Below are 18,001 nucleotides of genomic sequence, written 5' to 3' on the forward strand. Positions count from 1 at the left end.
TTTTGTCTCACCTTTTTTTGGTTTTTGACATTGTTTTGAAGACGAATACCCTTACAATAATATCTTAATGATCATAAAATCTTCCTGTTTTGTAGAATTGGTGAGAAAGGACTGGTGAATTTCACAGGTCAGTCCCATATCCCTTGTTATTGGAAGCTGTATGTTACACCATTATTTAGCACTTACATTTAGAGTTGTGAATGCTAGGATAAAGATTGGAAAATTTCAGTTTTAATTCCTATGTTAAGTTAAGATTTCATGTGGAACTGAACTCACATTGACTAGAGGATATGATTCAGGTATGATTGTTGATGGATGGCATAAAATAATGGTCAAAAGATTTTTTTTTAATCCACTGTTGCGGTCACTGTGGTAAACTAAACAAACAAAATGGTGGCCATAGATGATAGTACACCTATTACCTGTACACTCCAATTGTACCTTTTGCTGCATAATGCAGTCAGGTATTTTGAGCTTAGTGGCATATAGTTAAGAACAGATCTTTTTCTGGCATACATTAGCAAGGCTATGAAAAGCTCATACATGATCCGCCCAAAAGCAGTTACTCAAGCAACTGGATATGATTTTGAAAACGTCAGACGTTTCAGCTAGTATCCACTAGCTTTCGTCAGTGACTGAGAGACCAGAGGGGAATGGCAGGTTTATAAGCACCCATAGTACCCATAAGTACCTGGATGTCTAACCTTCATCGACGCCCTCATACATGACTGGACTCCTGCCTGGACTCCTGCCCTCACTAAAGCCCCTGAGGAACGCAGCCTTGAGCGTGTTCAAAGGCGGGCTTGCCGCATCATCCTGGGAACTACCTACACAGGATATGACTACGCACTACAACACCTCGGACTGTCATCACTTGCCGAGAGAAGAGAACTGTTGTGTGTGAAGTTTGCTAGGACACTTGTGCGGTCAGAGTACAGAGACTGGCTACCTCCACAGAGATCACAAATAACTGGCCGTAGTACTAGAAACAGCGAGATGCTAGACTGTCCGAGAGCAAGAACAAATAGATATAAGAACTCGCCCATACCGTTTATGGTCCAGCTCCTCAATAACTATGGACTGAACCCCTGACTGTTGTTTTTCTAATATGTAGTACACTGTTTCTGTATCAAATGTTGTCCAGGAAATTTATAATGTATGGAACATGTATTTTTATTGGTTTGTTAATCGTACGCCTATATTGATTGCAAACCTGTAGTTTTTAATATACTAATGTTTTGTAAATTGGTTTACAATTCAGTTGTTTTTAACTGCGAAGAACCAATAAATCCATCTTGAATCTTGAATTGAATGATCATATATGACATTTTATGTCTTCAAGTTTGTAAAAGCATGTATTTTAATTGCAGAAAAAAATGGCGGAAACACACAAGGAAAAGCTACGGAAGCACCACTGTCGACTTAAGGGCACCATTCGTGCACACCACATCACCGGCAGTCTTAAAGAAAAGGGTGTTTTGACTGACGATGCTGTGGATAAAATCTACGACGAGGCCACCGATGAAAAACGGACCGAACGGCTGCTGTTTATCCTTGCTAAGATTCTTAGTAAGAAACGTTTGTCATATGCCTTTGAAGCTTTCATACAGTCCCTGAAGGAGGTCCAAGAACATGGAACATGCCTGTATGAAGACATCGTACAACTCCTGGAGGGAGCTGATCCTGACCAAGGTAAGGAAAATGTATTTTAGTGTACCTAATGTAAAGTACATGCAAATAATATATCAATTGAAAGTTCATTGCAAGTTCTTGCCCAGGGACTAATTGCAAGACATGTTAGTACATTCTGATGAAAATAAAAGGATGGACAGTGGATAACAATATGGCATGTGGCTACTCTATTGCGGGCGTAACAGATTGTGGCTTCTTGGAAGCCACCTATGCCACCTGTTCTTTGTGTGGGCTACCAAACAGAAGCAAATAAAACTTTGGCATTGGGCCAAAAATAACATTGGGTACCAGCAGTGCCAGGTAAAGGCATTATTTCACCATGGGAAAGGCAATAATATTTACATGTTAGTTGAATATTGATAATATTTTGCTAAAACATTAACATTGGTGAATGTGATCGATGGACTTTTTGATGCTTAGACAGTAGCTTCAATGTTTGTGATATTTAAGACTGCTCATGACTGTCCATGACAAACATGCCTGTTTACTTCTATATGGCGTGACCAGTATTAACTTTCAATACCCCCTTGTAGTTGCCAATACCCCATACAGTGCTTCTTTGTAACAATTGTTCTCAAAACCCTCATAGGCCCCGTTCATGATTGGAAATGTGTTTCAGTTTGGCCACGAACTGAATTGATAATATGGAATACATTTTGCGTCTGCGATTCAAAACTTGAACCCGGCCCTGCTGCAAACAAACAGTTTCATGCCTCGAATTGACTAAGTCTTGTGTTTCATATGTATACCACAATTTCTTTTTACACTTCCTGGGAACTAGACTTGAAGTTGTAAGGCAGCGAGTTTACGCACGTGCAGGCATGTGGTCGGCCGTCCCCGACTCATGCCTTCCCACTATCCCACCACTGCCCCAATGCCCCCGTTGGGCTACCACTCGCCCGCACGCCTAGGGTAGGTTCCAATCCACACCATCCAGTTTCCTCTGGATCTCCTGATTTCCCCAAGTCAATATCAGGACTCCTGTTTTCTTTGTTGACCGATAATTAGAACTCGATAATAAAAATTATGAATATTGTACGATTCAAGTAGAATTTCCCACGGTACAAAAAGCCATGAAATATGGCCGATCCCACATACCCGGGTGTATGACGTCAACCCGGAATGATTCACTTTCGTGCGTTCATGATTACAATTTGACGAATGCAAATCATTATAAAGTGCTTCAGACCACCTCGCGAGGTAGCTCAAAATAAAGCGCAACGGAACCGAGATGGAGCGTTCCCAAATAATTTCTTGTTTTGAATCAAACTGAAACACATTTTGAGTCATGAACTGGGCCATAGCCATAGGGTACTTTTCACTAGAAAATATTCTGGAAACCTCATACATCACTTTTTAGTAACAAGTGTTCTTAAAAACCCCAGTGTCTACATGAATGTGAATAGAGCCAATAAAAGACAAGCATCATTATGTTAACTTTTTGGCTTGGCTTGTCTGTCTATCTGTCTGTGTTTGTTTCTGATGATGGTAGTTAAAATTACAACATTTTGAAGAGATTTTTATTCTAAACCCTGCAGGAACAGATGAAGACAAGTGGACTCATGTTCAATCACAGATCAAAGAGTATATAGCCAAACACCTGGACCCAAAGAAAGCCTGTGATGATCTCACTAAGTCCTATATCCTGACAGAAGAAGAATCAAACATCATCCAAGAAGAGAAAACCCGATTTGAAAAGGCCAAAAGTCTTCTTTGCGTACTATCCACTAAAGGACAAAGTGCCTTCTTTGCCCTTTGTAGGGTGTTGCATGCCCAGGGCCGGAACGACATTGTATCTTTCCTTATTCAGGCATCAGTGGGTGATACTTTGAAACCAGTGACAAATGTTGCAGAGCCAGTTAAGCACTTTCTGAAAACAAATGATGCCACAAAAGTGGAGCAGGCTCTTGGGAATTCGAATAACCCATCCAACATCGTAGTGTCTGGCATCCCCAAATCTGGAAAAACCCAGATAACACGGTGGAAAGCCAAGCAGTTCCGTGATCACCACCCCACAGCTCTGGTTTGGGCCCTGGATGGACAGAACAGTCAGACTCTCCTGGCAAGCAAGAGGAAGCTCCTTGAAGCACTGAATGCTCAAGTGACAGATGAAGAAGACGTCACTAAAGTAGACGAGCGTCTAGACCAAGCCCTACAGAACCGGGGGACTCGAGTCCTGCTGATTGTGCATGACCTTGAAGATGGAACCCTCCTGACTCCGACCTTTCTGAGAGAGAGGATCCAGTCTAGAGTGATGATTCTCACAAGTCAAGAAGAGCTCTAGTATCACATGTTGTGGAGTTCTCAGTGTCTAGTTGTCCTATTAGGCGGATAGAATCTACAGTTCATATGTGTTATGTTATTATGGGTTCACCACACCACGAAGTGGTGGTGAACCCATATTGCTTTTTCTGATGTTTCTTCTCCTCCTTCTCCTCCTTCTTCTTCTTCTCCTGCCATTTTTTAAATGGATTCAGCTTCTTCATTTTAGGGCCAAAGGTCCTGAAATTTGGTATGGAGGTACAGTGGGCAAATACCCCTAGGCGTTTTTTAAATTATTGTGATACAGGCTTTTAGAATGGTTTTATTTGAGTTTTTTGGCTGTGTTATAGCAAATGTATTACTGTGTTAGTGTGCCGTGTTTACCACGTCTGGGCATGAGTCATCACAATGGAATGCAGGGCATCAACCAATAGGCATGCAGCTTTCCTCTATACTTCTTGCTGATTGGCTGTTGGGATTTAACTTGATTAACACCTGCACAGAGCATTTCCACCTGCTCAGAGCATTTCTTGCTGATTGGCTGTTGGGATTTAACTTGATTAACACCTGCACAGAGCATTTCCATACTGACAGTATGTCTGTATTCAAGTGTTTTGGTAGGTATTTCAAGCTTTTCTGCTCCAGCATTGGAATGCGGGGCATGAACGTTTTTTATTTTATTTTGAAAATCAACAGTTTGCATTATGCAATTAAAAATCCTAACCAATAAAGTAGGGAATAGCTATCCAACTGTTGTTTTAGTTGTATGTTATATCAATGTAAATCATTGTTTTCCCTTGTGTTTCTCATTCTTTCCCTGCCATGTGGTAAAATGTGGTAAACCCATCGCTGTATTTGCTTCAAAGCAAATATTGGCCTTTCTAGTTATTATTAATATCATAATGTTATTCAACATACATTGTATTCCTTTTCACGTTTCACAGAACCCTGCAGGAGGAAGGTATTCTGTAGAGGTGAACATGCATGTATAGTGTGGGGAGAAGAGTGACAAGGATACTGACTGATACATGAAGCATCAACCACTCTTTTATGATAATCAGGATCATGTTACATGAAGCATCAACTGCTCTTTTATGATAATAAGGATCATGTTACATGAAGCATCAACTGCTCTTTTATGATAATAAGGATCATGTTACATGAAGCATCAACTGCTCTTTTATGATAATAAGGATCATGTTACATGAAGCATCAACTGCTCTTTTATGATAATCAGGATCCTGATAATAATAACATTTAAATGTTGTAGATTGTTCTGGAAGAGGCATTGATCTGCATTGTACATGTACATGTAATTGTATATATTAATTATATTCGGTATGCAAGTAGCAGTGACTATATATATATATATTATATATTATGTACAGTGCAGTAAGTGTACAGTAACTGTTGTATTTCTCCTACGCTAACAGATCTTATAGGATTTGAAAAGAAAATTTTAGCATATTTACCAAGTAGGGCAGTTTTGCCTTTGCATCAATTAAGGTGCCATGATGAAAAACAAGTAAGACATATCCCATGGTCATTAGAGTTCATCTTCTCATGGATGTACATGTACAACTTAGCTGCTACCATGTGCATATGATAGTGCTACAATGTGGTAGTGTGTTTACCAGAAAGGTAGGTTTTGTTGGTGAAGTGATACGGTAACCTTAATCATAATACGCTGCAGTTTTCGGACTTAAATATTAGATTATTACTTTTGTCAATCATGGGTTTGAGGACCTAAAGCTTGTTGTGTGTACTAGATACAGTGCATAGCATGATATAGTTTAAATTTTGCATGAATGTGGAACTGGGAGCAGACTCCATGAACAGATGTTCACTTGCCTACCCTGCTATTGCCTGTAGATCAGTTGTCATTCTGTCAGTTTAGAGTCTGGATGCACAGATATTTCATAAAGATTGGAACATGTAAATTAAATTATTGTACAAGACTTGATGATGATAAGTGCACAATGTTTTACTGTTTTCTTGGTAAGGATGATCCCTTTGCAATGGCCAGATTTGGATTATATGGGCCATATGGCTACATGTTAGCACTGGAAATAGATCAGCTTTACAGCTTTACATTAAATCATTGCCTGGAAAAAAGAGAATGTTTGGTCTTCTACTGACACTTGCCTAATTTGTCATCAGTTATCTAACAGATAATGTCTAGATGTGGTGACTGTCATAATGATCCCGAATTGCCAACTTTATCACCAGGCAGCATTCTACCACTACCAGGAGATATGCCCTCCCCATGATAGATGTATTTCTTAAAATTTTGTGGAAGGATTGGTGTAACATCCTTATCCAAAGCCAGGTCACTTGAGTCAAATGAGGAAATAGGTTTTTCCCAAAAGCACAGCACTTCCATGGGTTTGCCAGAGATTTGAACCCAGAACCTTTGGATTCTGAGTCATTTCCTTAACCACAAGGCCACCTTGCCACCATTCATTTGTTTGTACACAATAAAGTTTGTGATGGAGACACAAAAAGGTATCAGTTTCACATACTAGGCAAGCAGTCCACACTTTGATGCATAAAACAAAGCTTTCAACTGCAGTAGGATAAAGACTTCACCAACCTATTTCCAAGGTTTGAAGTTGTGAGACATTTTAAAGTAAAACTTGCAATAAACAAGACGACAGGACGAAAAGAGGCAGGGAGGATATTATTCCCTCCCTTTACATGTTTAACACAGAGAAAGGAGTAACTCGAAGGTTGACTCTGACCCCCGGGAATCGAACCCACACCGCTCGCGCCGCGTGTCAGCTCACAACCAGCGCACAAACCGATTCACATCTACTGTATTCAGCCAAGAAACATGGCTGAAGTTGACATTTTCGAAATTCATAAAACTGTTTTGATAACTATATTTAATAGTTACTGTAGTTGTTAAAGTCTCATTTTTTGATCGGTCTGTTTAAATTGTATTTTAGCCCCTTCCCTAAAGTTTTGTCTATGAGTCACAGCATAATGTTGCAGTCAAGGCCATCCAACAATGGAGTCATTTTCTTCTGTCCAATTGCTTTGCTTGCCGTGACATGCTACACTGCACACTAGCAACAGGTAACTACAGGTGTTGTATTGCTCTTGGCTTTGTGGGGGTCTATACTTCCTTCTGAGCCATTGACTAAGTAAATAGCGCCCCCAGGGCAGAGTGCACACGACACACTAAAGTCACCTGTATAGCAATTGTTGACCAAATGAGTGAATAGACAATCCACGTATTAAGACGTGTTTGAATTTCTTTTTCATGTTTTGAATGCAAGTTCTTATGTTAAGAATTTCGCTTAGCTTTAAACTTGAACGCCACTGTTGGTGAATTTCAAAGGTATCTCCGTATGCACAATTAGCAGTGATATCACCTTCCAAATAAACAGGCAGGGGATCCAGAGTTAGTTTCACTTTCAGTATTTTGGTGCAAACATACAAAGGTCACCCCATGTTATGCTGCACTTTGGTATTCAACAATGGCGGAGAAAACTCGGGGTTCAAAAATAGCCGCGCGTGCAAGGCAAGGATTCATGGGAACTGTCACGTGCCCATCACGAGATCACTCAGTCTCGTGAGTTGTGGCGCAGCACAAATTCAGGCAGGTATGCACTGCAAGGTGCTTCTTTTGTCTCACCTTTTTTTTGGCTTTTGACATTGTTTTGAAGACAAATACCCTTGCAATAACATCTTAATAATCATAAAATCTTCCTGTTTTGTAGAATTGGTGAGAAAGGACTGGTGAATTTCACAGGTCAGTCCCATATCACTTGTTATTGGAAGCTGTATGTTACACCATTATTTAGCACTTACATTTAGAGTTGTGAATGCTAGGATAAAGATTGGAAAATTTCTGTTTTAATTCCTATGTTAAGTTAAGATTTCATGTGGAACTGAACTCACATTGACTAGAGGATATGATTCAGGTATGATTGTTGATGGATGGCTTAAAATAATGGTCAAAAGATTTTTTTTAAGCCACTGTTGCGGTCACTGTGGTAAACTAAACAAACAAAATGGTGGCCATAGATGATAGTACACCTATTACCTGTACACTCCAATTGTACCTTTTGCTGCATAATGCAGTCAGGTATTTTGAGCTTAGTGGCATATCGTTAAGAACAGATCTTTTTCTGGCATACATCAGCAAGGGTATGAAAAGCTCAGACATGATCATATATGACATTTTATGTCTTCAAGTTTGTAAAAACATGTATTTAAATTGCAGAAAAAAATGGAGGAAACACACAAGGAAAAGCTACGGAAGAACCACTGCCGGCTTAAGGGCACCATTCGTACGCAACACATCGCCGGCAGTCTTAAAGAAAAGGGCGTTTTGACTGACGATGATGTGGATAGAATCAACAACGAGGCCACCGATGAAAAACGGACCGAACGGCTGCTGTTTATCCTTGCTAGACGTTCGTCATCTGCCTTTGAAGCTTTCATACAGTCCCTGAGGGAGGTCCGAGAACAAGGAACATGCCTGTATGAAGACATCGTACAACTCCTGGAGGGAGCTGATCCTAACCAAGGTAAGGAAAATGTATTTTAGTGTACCTAATATAAAGTAACATGCAAATAATATATCAATTGAAAGTTCATTGCAAGTTCTTGCCAAGAGACCAATTGCAAGACATGTTTAACTTAGTACATGTAGCATGAAAATAAAAAGGATGGACAATATGGCATGTGACTAATGTCTAATATTCTAAATTTTGACACTAAATTCAAACATATTATTAGTACAATGTATGTTCATTGTTGTTCAGGAATTACTGGAGATCAATAGATTTTTAAGCTTTTTTTTGCAATGATTGCATGATTAACATATAACATATAATTGTACAAATCTATTCCATGACAGATTTTCACATCACGATTAAACTTCAATGTTGTAATCAAACTCTACTAAAGGTATTTTAAGCCTTAAGTTTTTCATACTTGCTCCTTTTTTGTTGCCTTCTAGATATTTGCTTATGGCTAAATTGTTTAAAAGAGGTTCAAATGGTGGCTTCAAAACTAGTGGGCATATTACACAGTGGCTTCTTGGAAGCCAGCTTCTTTGTGTGGGCTACCAAACAAGCAAATATAACTTTGGCATTCGGCCAAAAATAACATTGGGTACCAGCAGTGTCAGGTAAAGGCATTGTTTCACCATGGGAAAGGCAATAATATTTACATGTTAGTTGAATATTGATAATATTTTGCTAAAACATTTACATTGGTGAATGTGATCGATGGACTTTTTGATGCTTAGACAGTAACTTGTGCTAATGTGCTAGTAACTAGTAAGTTAAACAATGTTTGTGGTATTAAAAGACTGTTTATGTAGAACATGCCTGTTCACAGTTCTATGCGGCGGGGCACATATGGCGGGACCTGTATCAACTTTCAATACCCCCATGTACATGTAGTTGCCAATACCCCATCTTTGTAACAATTGTTCTCAAAACCCTCATAGGCCCCGTTCATGATTGGAAATGTGTTTCGGTATGGCCATGAACTGAATTGATATGGAATACATTTTGCGTCTGCGATTCAAAACTTGAACCTCCACTGGAAACAAACAGTTTCACGCCTCGAATTGAGTTGTGTTTCATATGTATACCAGTGTCAAGTTCTTTTTACACTTCCTGGGAACTTGACTCGTAAGGCAGCGAGTTTACGCACGTACAGGCATGTGGTCGGCCGTCCCCGACTCATGCCTTCCCACTATCCCACCACTGCCCCAATGCCCCTGTTGGGCTACCACTCGCCCGCACGCCTAGGGTAGGTTCCAATCCATGCCATCCAGTTTCCTCTGGATCTCCTGATTTCCCCAAGTCATTATCAGACCTCCCGTTTCCTCTGTTGACCGATAATTAGAACTTGATAATAAAAATTATCAAGATTGTACGATTCAAGTAGAATTTCCCACGGTACAAAAAGCCATGAAATATGGCCGATCCCACATACCGGGGTGTATGTCGTCAACCCGGACACATGCGTTCATAATTACAATTTGACAAATGCAAATCATTATAAAGTGCTTCAGACCATCTCACAAGGTGGCTCAAAATAAAGCACAACAGAACCGAGATTCATGTTCCCAAATAATTATTTTCTCTTTTCGAATTAAACTGAAACACATTTTTAACCATGAACTGGGTCATAGCCATAGGGTACTTTTCACTAGAAAATATTCTGGAAACCTCATACATCACTTTTTAGTAACAAGTGTTCTTAAAAACCCCAACGTCTACATGAATGTGAATAGAGCCAATAAAAGACAAGCATCATTATGTTAACTTTTTGGCTTGGCTTGTCTGTCTATCCGTCTGTGTTTGTTTCTGATGATGGTAGTTAAAATTACAACATTTTGAAGAGATTTTTATTCTAAACCCTGCAGGAACAGATGAAGATAAGAAGTGGATCCATGTTCGATCAAAGATCAAGGAGTATATAGCCAAACACCTGGACCCAAAGAAAGCCTGTGATGATCTCACTAAGTCCCATATCCTGACAGAAGAAGTAGCAGATATCATCCAAGAAGAAAAAGAGCCATTCGAAAGGGCCATGAGTCTGCTGAGTGTACTCCCCACCACTAAAGGACAAAGTGCCTTCCTTGCCCTTTGTAGGGTGTTGCATGCCCAGGGCCTTGAGGACATTGTATCTTTCCTTAATCGGGCATCAGTGGGTGATACTTTGAAACCAGTGACAAATGTTCCAGAGCCAGTTGAGTACTTTCTAGAAACAACTGATGCCACAAACGTGGAGCAGGCTCTTCAGAATTCGAATAACCCATCCACCATCGTTGTGGGTGGCATCCCCAAGTCTGGGAAAACCCAGATCACACGGAGGATAGCCAAGAAGTTCCGTCATCACCACCCCACAGCTGTGGTTTGGGCCCTAGATGGACAGAACAGGCAGACTCTCCTGGCAAGCATGAGAAAGCTCCTTGAAGCACTGAATGCTGAGGTGACAGATGAAGAAGACATCACTGAAGTAGACAAGTGTCTAGACCAAGCCCTACAGAACCGGGGGACTCCAGTCCTGCTGATCGTGGATGACCTTGAAGATGGAACCCTCCTGACTCCGACCTTGCTGAGAGAGAGGATCCAGTCTAGAGTGATGATTCCCACACCTCAAGAAGAGCTCCAGCTTCCAGCTGAGGCTGATGTTCTTCACATCTCAGTCAGTGGATTCAGCACTGAGGAAGTGGAAATGTTCTTTGAAGCAAACAAGCCAAAAAAGTACAAGCCAAACCAAGAGAACAAGCCAAATAAAGAGGACAAGCCAAAAGAAGAGTACCAACATGCATTTCTGGAGGCCCTGAATGAGGCCTTCAATCATCTCCCCCTGACTTGGGCTTCAGCTCTTCAATTCATGAAAATCAGCCACACCAGCCTGGAAAACTTTGTAGCACAGCTGAAGGAAGGAAATACTGTCATGGATATACAGGAAGAAATGAAGCGGTTAGTTAGTTTTTTTTCTTAATTTTTGTTAATGCTGATGTTGTCTTCTTTCTTTCTTTCTTTCTTTCTTTCTTTCTTTCTTTTTCTTTCTTTTTCTTTCTTTCTTTCTTTCTTTCTTTCTTTCTTTCTTTCTTTCTTATTTATTTATTTATTTATTTATTTATTTCAGGTAAAAAAAGTACTCATAAAAACAATACATCTTATTTGTGATTTTAATATTTCTTTTTCTTGAACCACAAGTTAAAATACTCCAGTCTTAGTGTGACTTCACATGCCCACTTGAACTTCTGTTTTAGGTGGATGCTGCCACATTATGAGAAGTTTGACCCTGCTGAAGAAAGCATGCAGCTGAGGTCAGCTATGTCCAAGCTGTCATCTACATGCTGGGAGTCCACAAGCAAGAAAAGTTCAGATGGTATGTGCCAATTAAGAGTTTAAATCCCAATGTTAGTAACTTACAACATAACAATTCTGGGACATGTTATTGTCAACAAACAAGTGAATTGTTAATGATTATAATTAATAAGACAGTATGACCATCATGATGATAACAGACACTGTATGCCTGAGATGGACAGAACATTCGGTCTTGCTGCATTTCAAAGTTTTCCGAATATAAGACCTAAGACCTCAGCACACTTAACAATTTGATTGCAAGTTCAGTGATACTGTAATGTGGCTAATGCCTATATTCAATGACGAATAATAACAAATTTTTAATTGTAGATAGTTTTATATTTCTGAGGATAAAGTTGTAATAGTTAATTTGGCATTTTTGAGACTATGTGACTACTATCGGTATACCCACAACTAGTGATTTTATAGTTGTAACATTTTGTAATTACACTAAGTTTGGCACACTATTCAGCAAAATATCAGATGATCATGTGAGAGTTGGTACGATAATCTACCAAAACATCAAACCTAACTGATAGTTTTTGTCCAACCATCATTTTCAGGATTCCACTCATATGGCTATGTACTGCCAGCATCCTCAGCAAAGGAGAAGTCCAACCCTTCTTCACACACACAGAGCAATCCAGAAGTCGATGTGGACACTCTGCACCCTCAAGCACCTAACGATCAGCCAGTCAGCAGAGGAGACAGCACCATTCCCAAGCTTGGGAACAGCAAGGATAGGCATGAAGAAGAAAAACATGAAACTACTTTGGCTGAGTGTGAAGACAACGACAAGACATCTGATGGCACAGCAAGGGAAATCAACATAACACCTAGCACAGGCCCGACGTCAGCCCAATGTCAAGAAGTGCCGCCATGTCGTCAACTGAGTCAAGAAGAGCCAACTTCTGCAAGCAACATCCCCATCCCTGTCCTCGAGAGAGCTGTGGTTCCCCCTGACATAGATGGGATACAGACAACTCATGTTGCTACCCGAAGTACAGAACATGCAGACACTGTCCAAGAACGGGTGGGTGGCAGTCTTGAAAACCTGTCACATGAAACCTCAGCTGAAAGTGAGCACGGCAAAGTTTCAGAATATGCAGCAGCTCTGCCAGTGGAGGAACCCAGGCGTGGCAGCTATGGAGCTTCCACGGAAGCCCAAAGTTTTGGATCAAGTCATTGTACAATGACAGCAAATGCTCCTTCTTTACAGTCATCATTAGCAACTGCATCTCAAGTCAAGCAGTGCTCTCGTAAGCATGCACCTACCTCCGAAATGGACAGTACAAGTTCTGAAGAGGTTCCACTGACCACACCACCATCAGAAAGAGATGCTCCGGATCCAAACATTATGGCACAACAACAAGACATGGCTGCAGAGAACATTGACAACTCAACCCAGCTTAAAGGTCCATTGCCTACAGCCTGCATTGAAGGGGGGATTGAAGCTGAAGGTGCAGTTGGTGGAAGATGCTCTCCAAACCCATCGCAGGCTGCCGCACAGGATCAAACTACACCCAGCTGTCACAGTAGTGGTAGGACAAGCATCCCGTGTCGTGAAGTACAAAACGTGAGCAGGGCATTGTCGATCGGTAGCGGATGGGATCTGGTACGACGTCGCCGTACAGAAATTGCAAGGCGCATAAAGCCAGACCTTGCCTGCGAGTACTTGAGAAATGCAAACGTGCTGACAGAGGATGAGTGCAGAGGAATTGTTGAAGATGAAGACGAAGATGAAGACAAAGCCACAAGCCTACTCTGCATACTTCCAGCTAAAGGCCAAGAGGCACTCCTGGCATTCTGTGCAGCACTTAGAGATCAAAGCCTTGACGACATTGCAGCTCTGATTACTGCGTCTCAAGTCAGTGACATTCTAAGACCAATTACAAATGTTCCAGACCCAGTGAACAACTTTTTCCCAACACATGATGCTAACATTGTCCGTAGGGCTGTAGAGGCTGTAACTCAGCACATCATTCTCGTGTGCGAAGTTGCTGGGTCAGGCAAGACCCAGATCGCACGGTGGATAGCCAAGCAGTTCCTTCTTCACCACCCCACAGCTGTGGTTTGGGCCCTGGATGGACAGAACAGTCAGACTCTCCTGGCAAGCATGAGGAAGCTCCTTGAAGCACTGAATGCTCAAGTGACAGATGAAGAAGACATCACTAAAGTAGACGAGTGTCTAGACCGGGCCCTACAGAACCGGGGGACTCCAGTCCTGCGGATCGTGGATGACCTTGAAGATGGAACCCTCCTGACTCTAACTCCGACCTTGCTGAGAGAGAGGATCCAGTCCAGGGTGCTGATTCTCGCACATCAAGAAGAGCTCCAGCTTCCAGACGAAACCCCTTGGCCATGCAACTTAGAAGGTGGTTTTCAAACGTGGGAAGGAGTAAGGTTCTTTCAAACGGTTCTGGAGGAAGCACATTACCAGGTTAATGACTTGCAAGGCATAGCTGATGCATTTAATGGCCGCCCGTTGGGACTTGCAGCGGCTCTTGAATTCATGCGCAACACTCACACCAGCCCGGAACATTACCTGTTCCTGCTGAAGGAAGAACAAACTGCATGGATCCTCCAGGAAGAAGCCCAAAGGTTAGTTTACATATTAATACAAAACAAAACAGTCTCTATATTGTAATTCCATTACTAATTATCAGATTGAGTATACATTGAACTGAAAATACATGTACCATAATGAACTGGATGTTATCGTCTGATTACTCTTGTTTAATAAAAAGTGACTTTTTTTACTGTTTCTGCAGGTTTATGGCTCAGCATTACAACAAGTTCAACGAAAGAAATCTCCATCCAGTGTTCCAAGCTGCTCACAACAAAGTGAGAGGTCGAAGAGACACGTCCAAGACAGATGAAGATACAAAGGAGACTTGCCTTGAATCACCAAGTGAATACACTGATGATACAACTTCCAGTGCCCAAGATGAGCAAGATGAGTCCCCAGAAGGTCAAGAAGAAGAAGAAGAAAGGATGAGAGATGAAGGTGAAGGAGAAAGGCCAACAATTGGATCCCAAACCCAGTTAGAGGAGGCTGTCTCGGCATTGCAGCTTCAAGAAGAGGCAGTCGAAAGCCACTCTCCAGATGACCAGGATACACAGTCCTTGTCCAGTTCACTCGCAGCATTGGCAAGAAGTACCGATGGTTCAGAGCTTGAGGGAGCAGTCGGTGGCATCTTCTCTCCTCCATCACATACAACTTCAGAAGAAGAAGAACAGAAGATGAGAGATGAAACCCAGTCAGAGGCGGCTGCCTCCGCATTGTGGTTTCAGGAAGAGGCGATCGACAGCCACTCTTCAGATGACCAGCTTGAGGGAGCAGTCGGTGGCATCCTCTCTCCTCCTCGATCACGTACAGCTTCGGGTTTGCCTAGTGCTCTGGCCAGTATTCCTCCCCCGGGGCCCAACTATGCAAGACTCGCTGTACCTTGTCCTCTGGTACAACCTGCAACAAGGATTTTGTGCCAGATTCTGCGTTTGCCAGAACCAGACATTCAGGTATGTAAAATGACAGTAATTGACTTGAAACCACAAAATTAATATATTACAATGTACTTTGTAATTTTATAAGCTTCTTTTGAAATTCAAATTCATTGACTGTAAGATTAAACAGTGCATGATAATGTATCCTTGTTGTGTAACAAAACTTTCTAGTTCAATTTGTCATTTATCCAATGGCATCTATTTGACTTTTTCAGCAGGCTATGGAGAACCTGTCATGCTCTGGACCACCAGGACTTATTGTGCTTGAGGTATGAAGTACTCTTAGATCTATTTTGATCCTCTAGATTTTTGAGTTAAAGAAAGTCTAAACAATTTTATGCATTTTGTTCAATTCTTCATTTCTGATGATGAAACTTGTGTTCTTGTTTCAATTCTAGAATCAAGAGTTCCCGATGTTACCATCTGCTGGTCAGCTAGGCCAAGAACAGGCAATGGGTAAGTCAATTTTATTAGATATTGTAATAAAGATAAATTGTAAATTCTGGCAAAAAATTGGAATTTCAGTTGGTAGATTATACTTGGTAGGACCTGGTGTAAGTAAAAGAAACCTCAGTGGCATTATATGAAAATGTACACATAGGTTTGTTGTCTGATAGAAGTGACTTTTTCATTGGTGTAGTACATGTAGGATTGTACATGTCAGATTTTATTTTGTCAAGTGAAAGGAAAACTCTAAATAAACAGACTATGTATTATTGTGGAGACAGTATATTACAACAACAAGAAATTATTGTACTGTCAGTTGTGAAACAAAATGTTAACTGCTGATTAAAGAGCATCTTTAGGGACTGCCATTGTATATATAGGGGTAAGGCACTATGTAATTTGTTTAACTCTATCCAATTTTCAGGTTCTGTGCTTGTGTTCAGCCCTGCATCTGAACAGCTGATTGCTACAGAACAAGGCCAGCCACACCAGTTTCTTTGGGACATTGCCTCCAGGCCTGGCCTGACCAGAGAAGTATGATGTTTGACTATTAAATTCTATAGAACAGTTAAAGTCAGTACCATTCCAAAGATGAAGGAATTCTAGGCCAAATAAAATTTAGGAATCTTTTTGTATTATTGGATTAGGTGTAACCAATGATGAAGTTGGCAACATCTCTATGTACAAAGCTATGTTTACATGTACATTGTATTGTATATTGAACCTTTTGGAGCAAAAAATACATAAGAATTTTATTTTTACTCAGTTTATTATTTTTAAAAACTTTCCATACGCTCAGGTGTTTGAGCACGTCCTGGATTCCAGCTTCACCTTCCGGTACTATGTGCCCAGACGCCCTCCTGAGAGCCTGCCCTTTGTGCCACGTGATGCCAGGATTGGGATGGGAACTATCGTCCAGGCTGTGGCCGCATCAGAAGGGAACCATTGGGCCTGGAGGATCACATCCACACCAACTGGAATGGAGTTGGAATTTGTGAGTCATTTTATCATCTATAATTTTGTAAATCAGAATTTTGTATGATGTATTAAATCAAATACGTTCGGTACAATCATGATCAAGTTATTATAAATTATGGCCTAGACTTCAGTGCTTGTCTAGTTTGTTTGCTTCAACATATTTGGTTCTATAATTTCACTACTTCAATTTTAAAATTATGATTTATTTGAGTTTGTTTGTTGTGTATTTAGTACATGGACCTAGAAAGCAGTCAGGGTGGTGCATGTGGCAACCAGCGCATGGCAGCACATGGTGGGTAATTTTGTATTTCTTTCAGAAGTTTCTGAAGTCCACCAAAGGTTTTGTCATTTAATATAGTGTACGCCCTCAGTCTATTATTTATTTGTATTATTGCCAGTCTCTTTTGATATTGTGTGGTATTTGAGTCATTTATCATAATTCTTTTTTAAATAAATAAGATAAATAAATTCTTATTTAAATTGTGTAACACTTCTTCTTTCAACCTGTAGTTTGCACTCTTGTAAGACCTAAAATAGAAAAACAATGGGATGAAAGATGCTGTCTCAAAGCTTCTCTGTTTGGTCTGTAAGTTATGTGTACCAGATTAAATCCTTCTTTTCAATTTTATATAATAAAGAAATATATTGTATTTCCTTTTCCAGTGGCGCCTGCTGGCCTAAACCCAGAACACAGGCTGAGGAGGAATCCACACATGCAGCAGAGTTCTTTCCCACCTCTTGACACAGTGTAAGTATTGAATCTCATGATTCTTTTTTGTTATTCCATTCTATTCAGCTTCTGAAGACTCAGTCCTCATGTCAAATGTCTGGAAAGTGAAGAGTGCTGAGCATCCAACACAGATAAACCTTTAGCCTTAGGTCTTTTGTAAAAAAATAACAGTAACTGTTACTATTACAGAATATAACAAAATATCTGACATAAAGTATTTTACTGTCACTGCTTCCATTGCAACAGTATCAAGTATCATGCAAGTATCAACAGTCATCCTCTCTCTCTCATAATGACCATGGTCAAGTTACAATTGACTATTACCTTCTTTGTTGTACAGTTATGTTGTAATACTTAGTGTCCATTGAAATTGTTTTTCAGCTCTCTTGAGGCAGAGCGTGTACGTCTACAGATGCATGTTGGACAAGGTTCGATTTCGGTAAGAATCCAGAGAGGTAATGGAGCTCAGGAGATCGTCAACCTGTACCTACAGATACCTTCAGCAGCAGCCTGTAGACTTGATGTACAGTTC

General features: G+C 40.6%; 1 protein-coding gene across 1 annotated transcript; it reads left to right on the plus strand.

Moving 5' to 3' along the window:
* Positions 1 to 1,376: 1,376 nt before the first annotated feature.
* LOC109478010 lies at positions 1,377 to 16,803 on the plus strand. The gene is made up of 8 exons (XM_019779461.1): positions 1,377 to 1,692; positions 10,349 to 11,414; positions 11,711 to 11,829; positions 12,374 to 14,411; positions 14,582 to 15,329; positions 15,713 to 15,770; positions 16,186 to 16,295; positions 16,561 to 16,803. The coding sequence occupies exons 1-8, from the start codon at positions 1,377 to 1,379 to the stop codon at positions 16,801 to 16,803; spliced, it is 4,698 nt and encodes a 1,565-aa protein (XP_019635020.1).
* The last annotated feature ends 1,198 nt before the right edge of the window (positions 16,804 to 18,001 follow it).

The sequence above is a fragment of the Branchiostoma belcheri genome, unplaced genomic scaffold (assembly GCF_001625305.1).
Source record: "Branchiostoma belcheri isolate BF01 breed outbred unplaced genomic scaffold, Haploidv18h27 scaffold42, whole genome shotgun sequence".
In the NCBI taxonomy this organism is placed as follows: domain Eukaryota; kingdom Metazoa; phylum Chordata; class Leptocardii; order Amphioxiformes; family Branchiostomatidae; genus Branchiostoma; species Branchiostoma belcheri.

Bases quoted from the DNA above. Each gene is read 5' to 3' on its own strand.
- LOC109478010 (XM_019779461.1), top strand. From the start codon at position 1,377: ATGGCGGAAACACACAAGGAAAAGCTACGGAAGCACCACTGTCGACTT. The intron at 11,415-11,710 runs GTTAGTTAGTTT...CTTCTGTTTTAG, and splicing joins ATACAGGAAGAAATGAAGCG to GTGGATGCTGCCACATTATG. The intron at 14,412-14,581 runs GTTAGTTTACAT...CTGTTTCTGCAG, and splicing joins CTCCAGGAAGAAGCCCAAAG to GTTTATGGCTCAGCATTACA.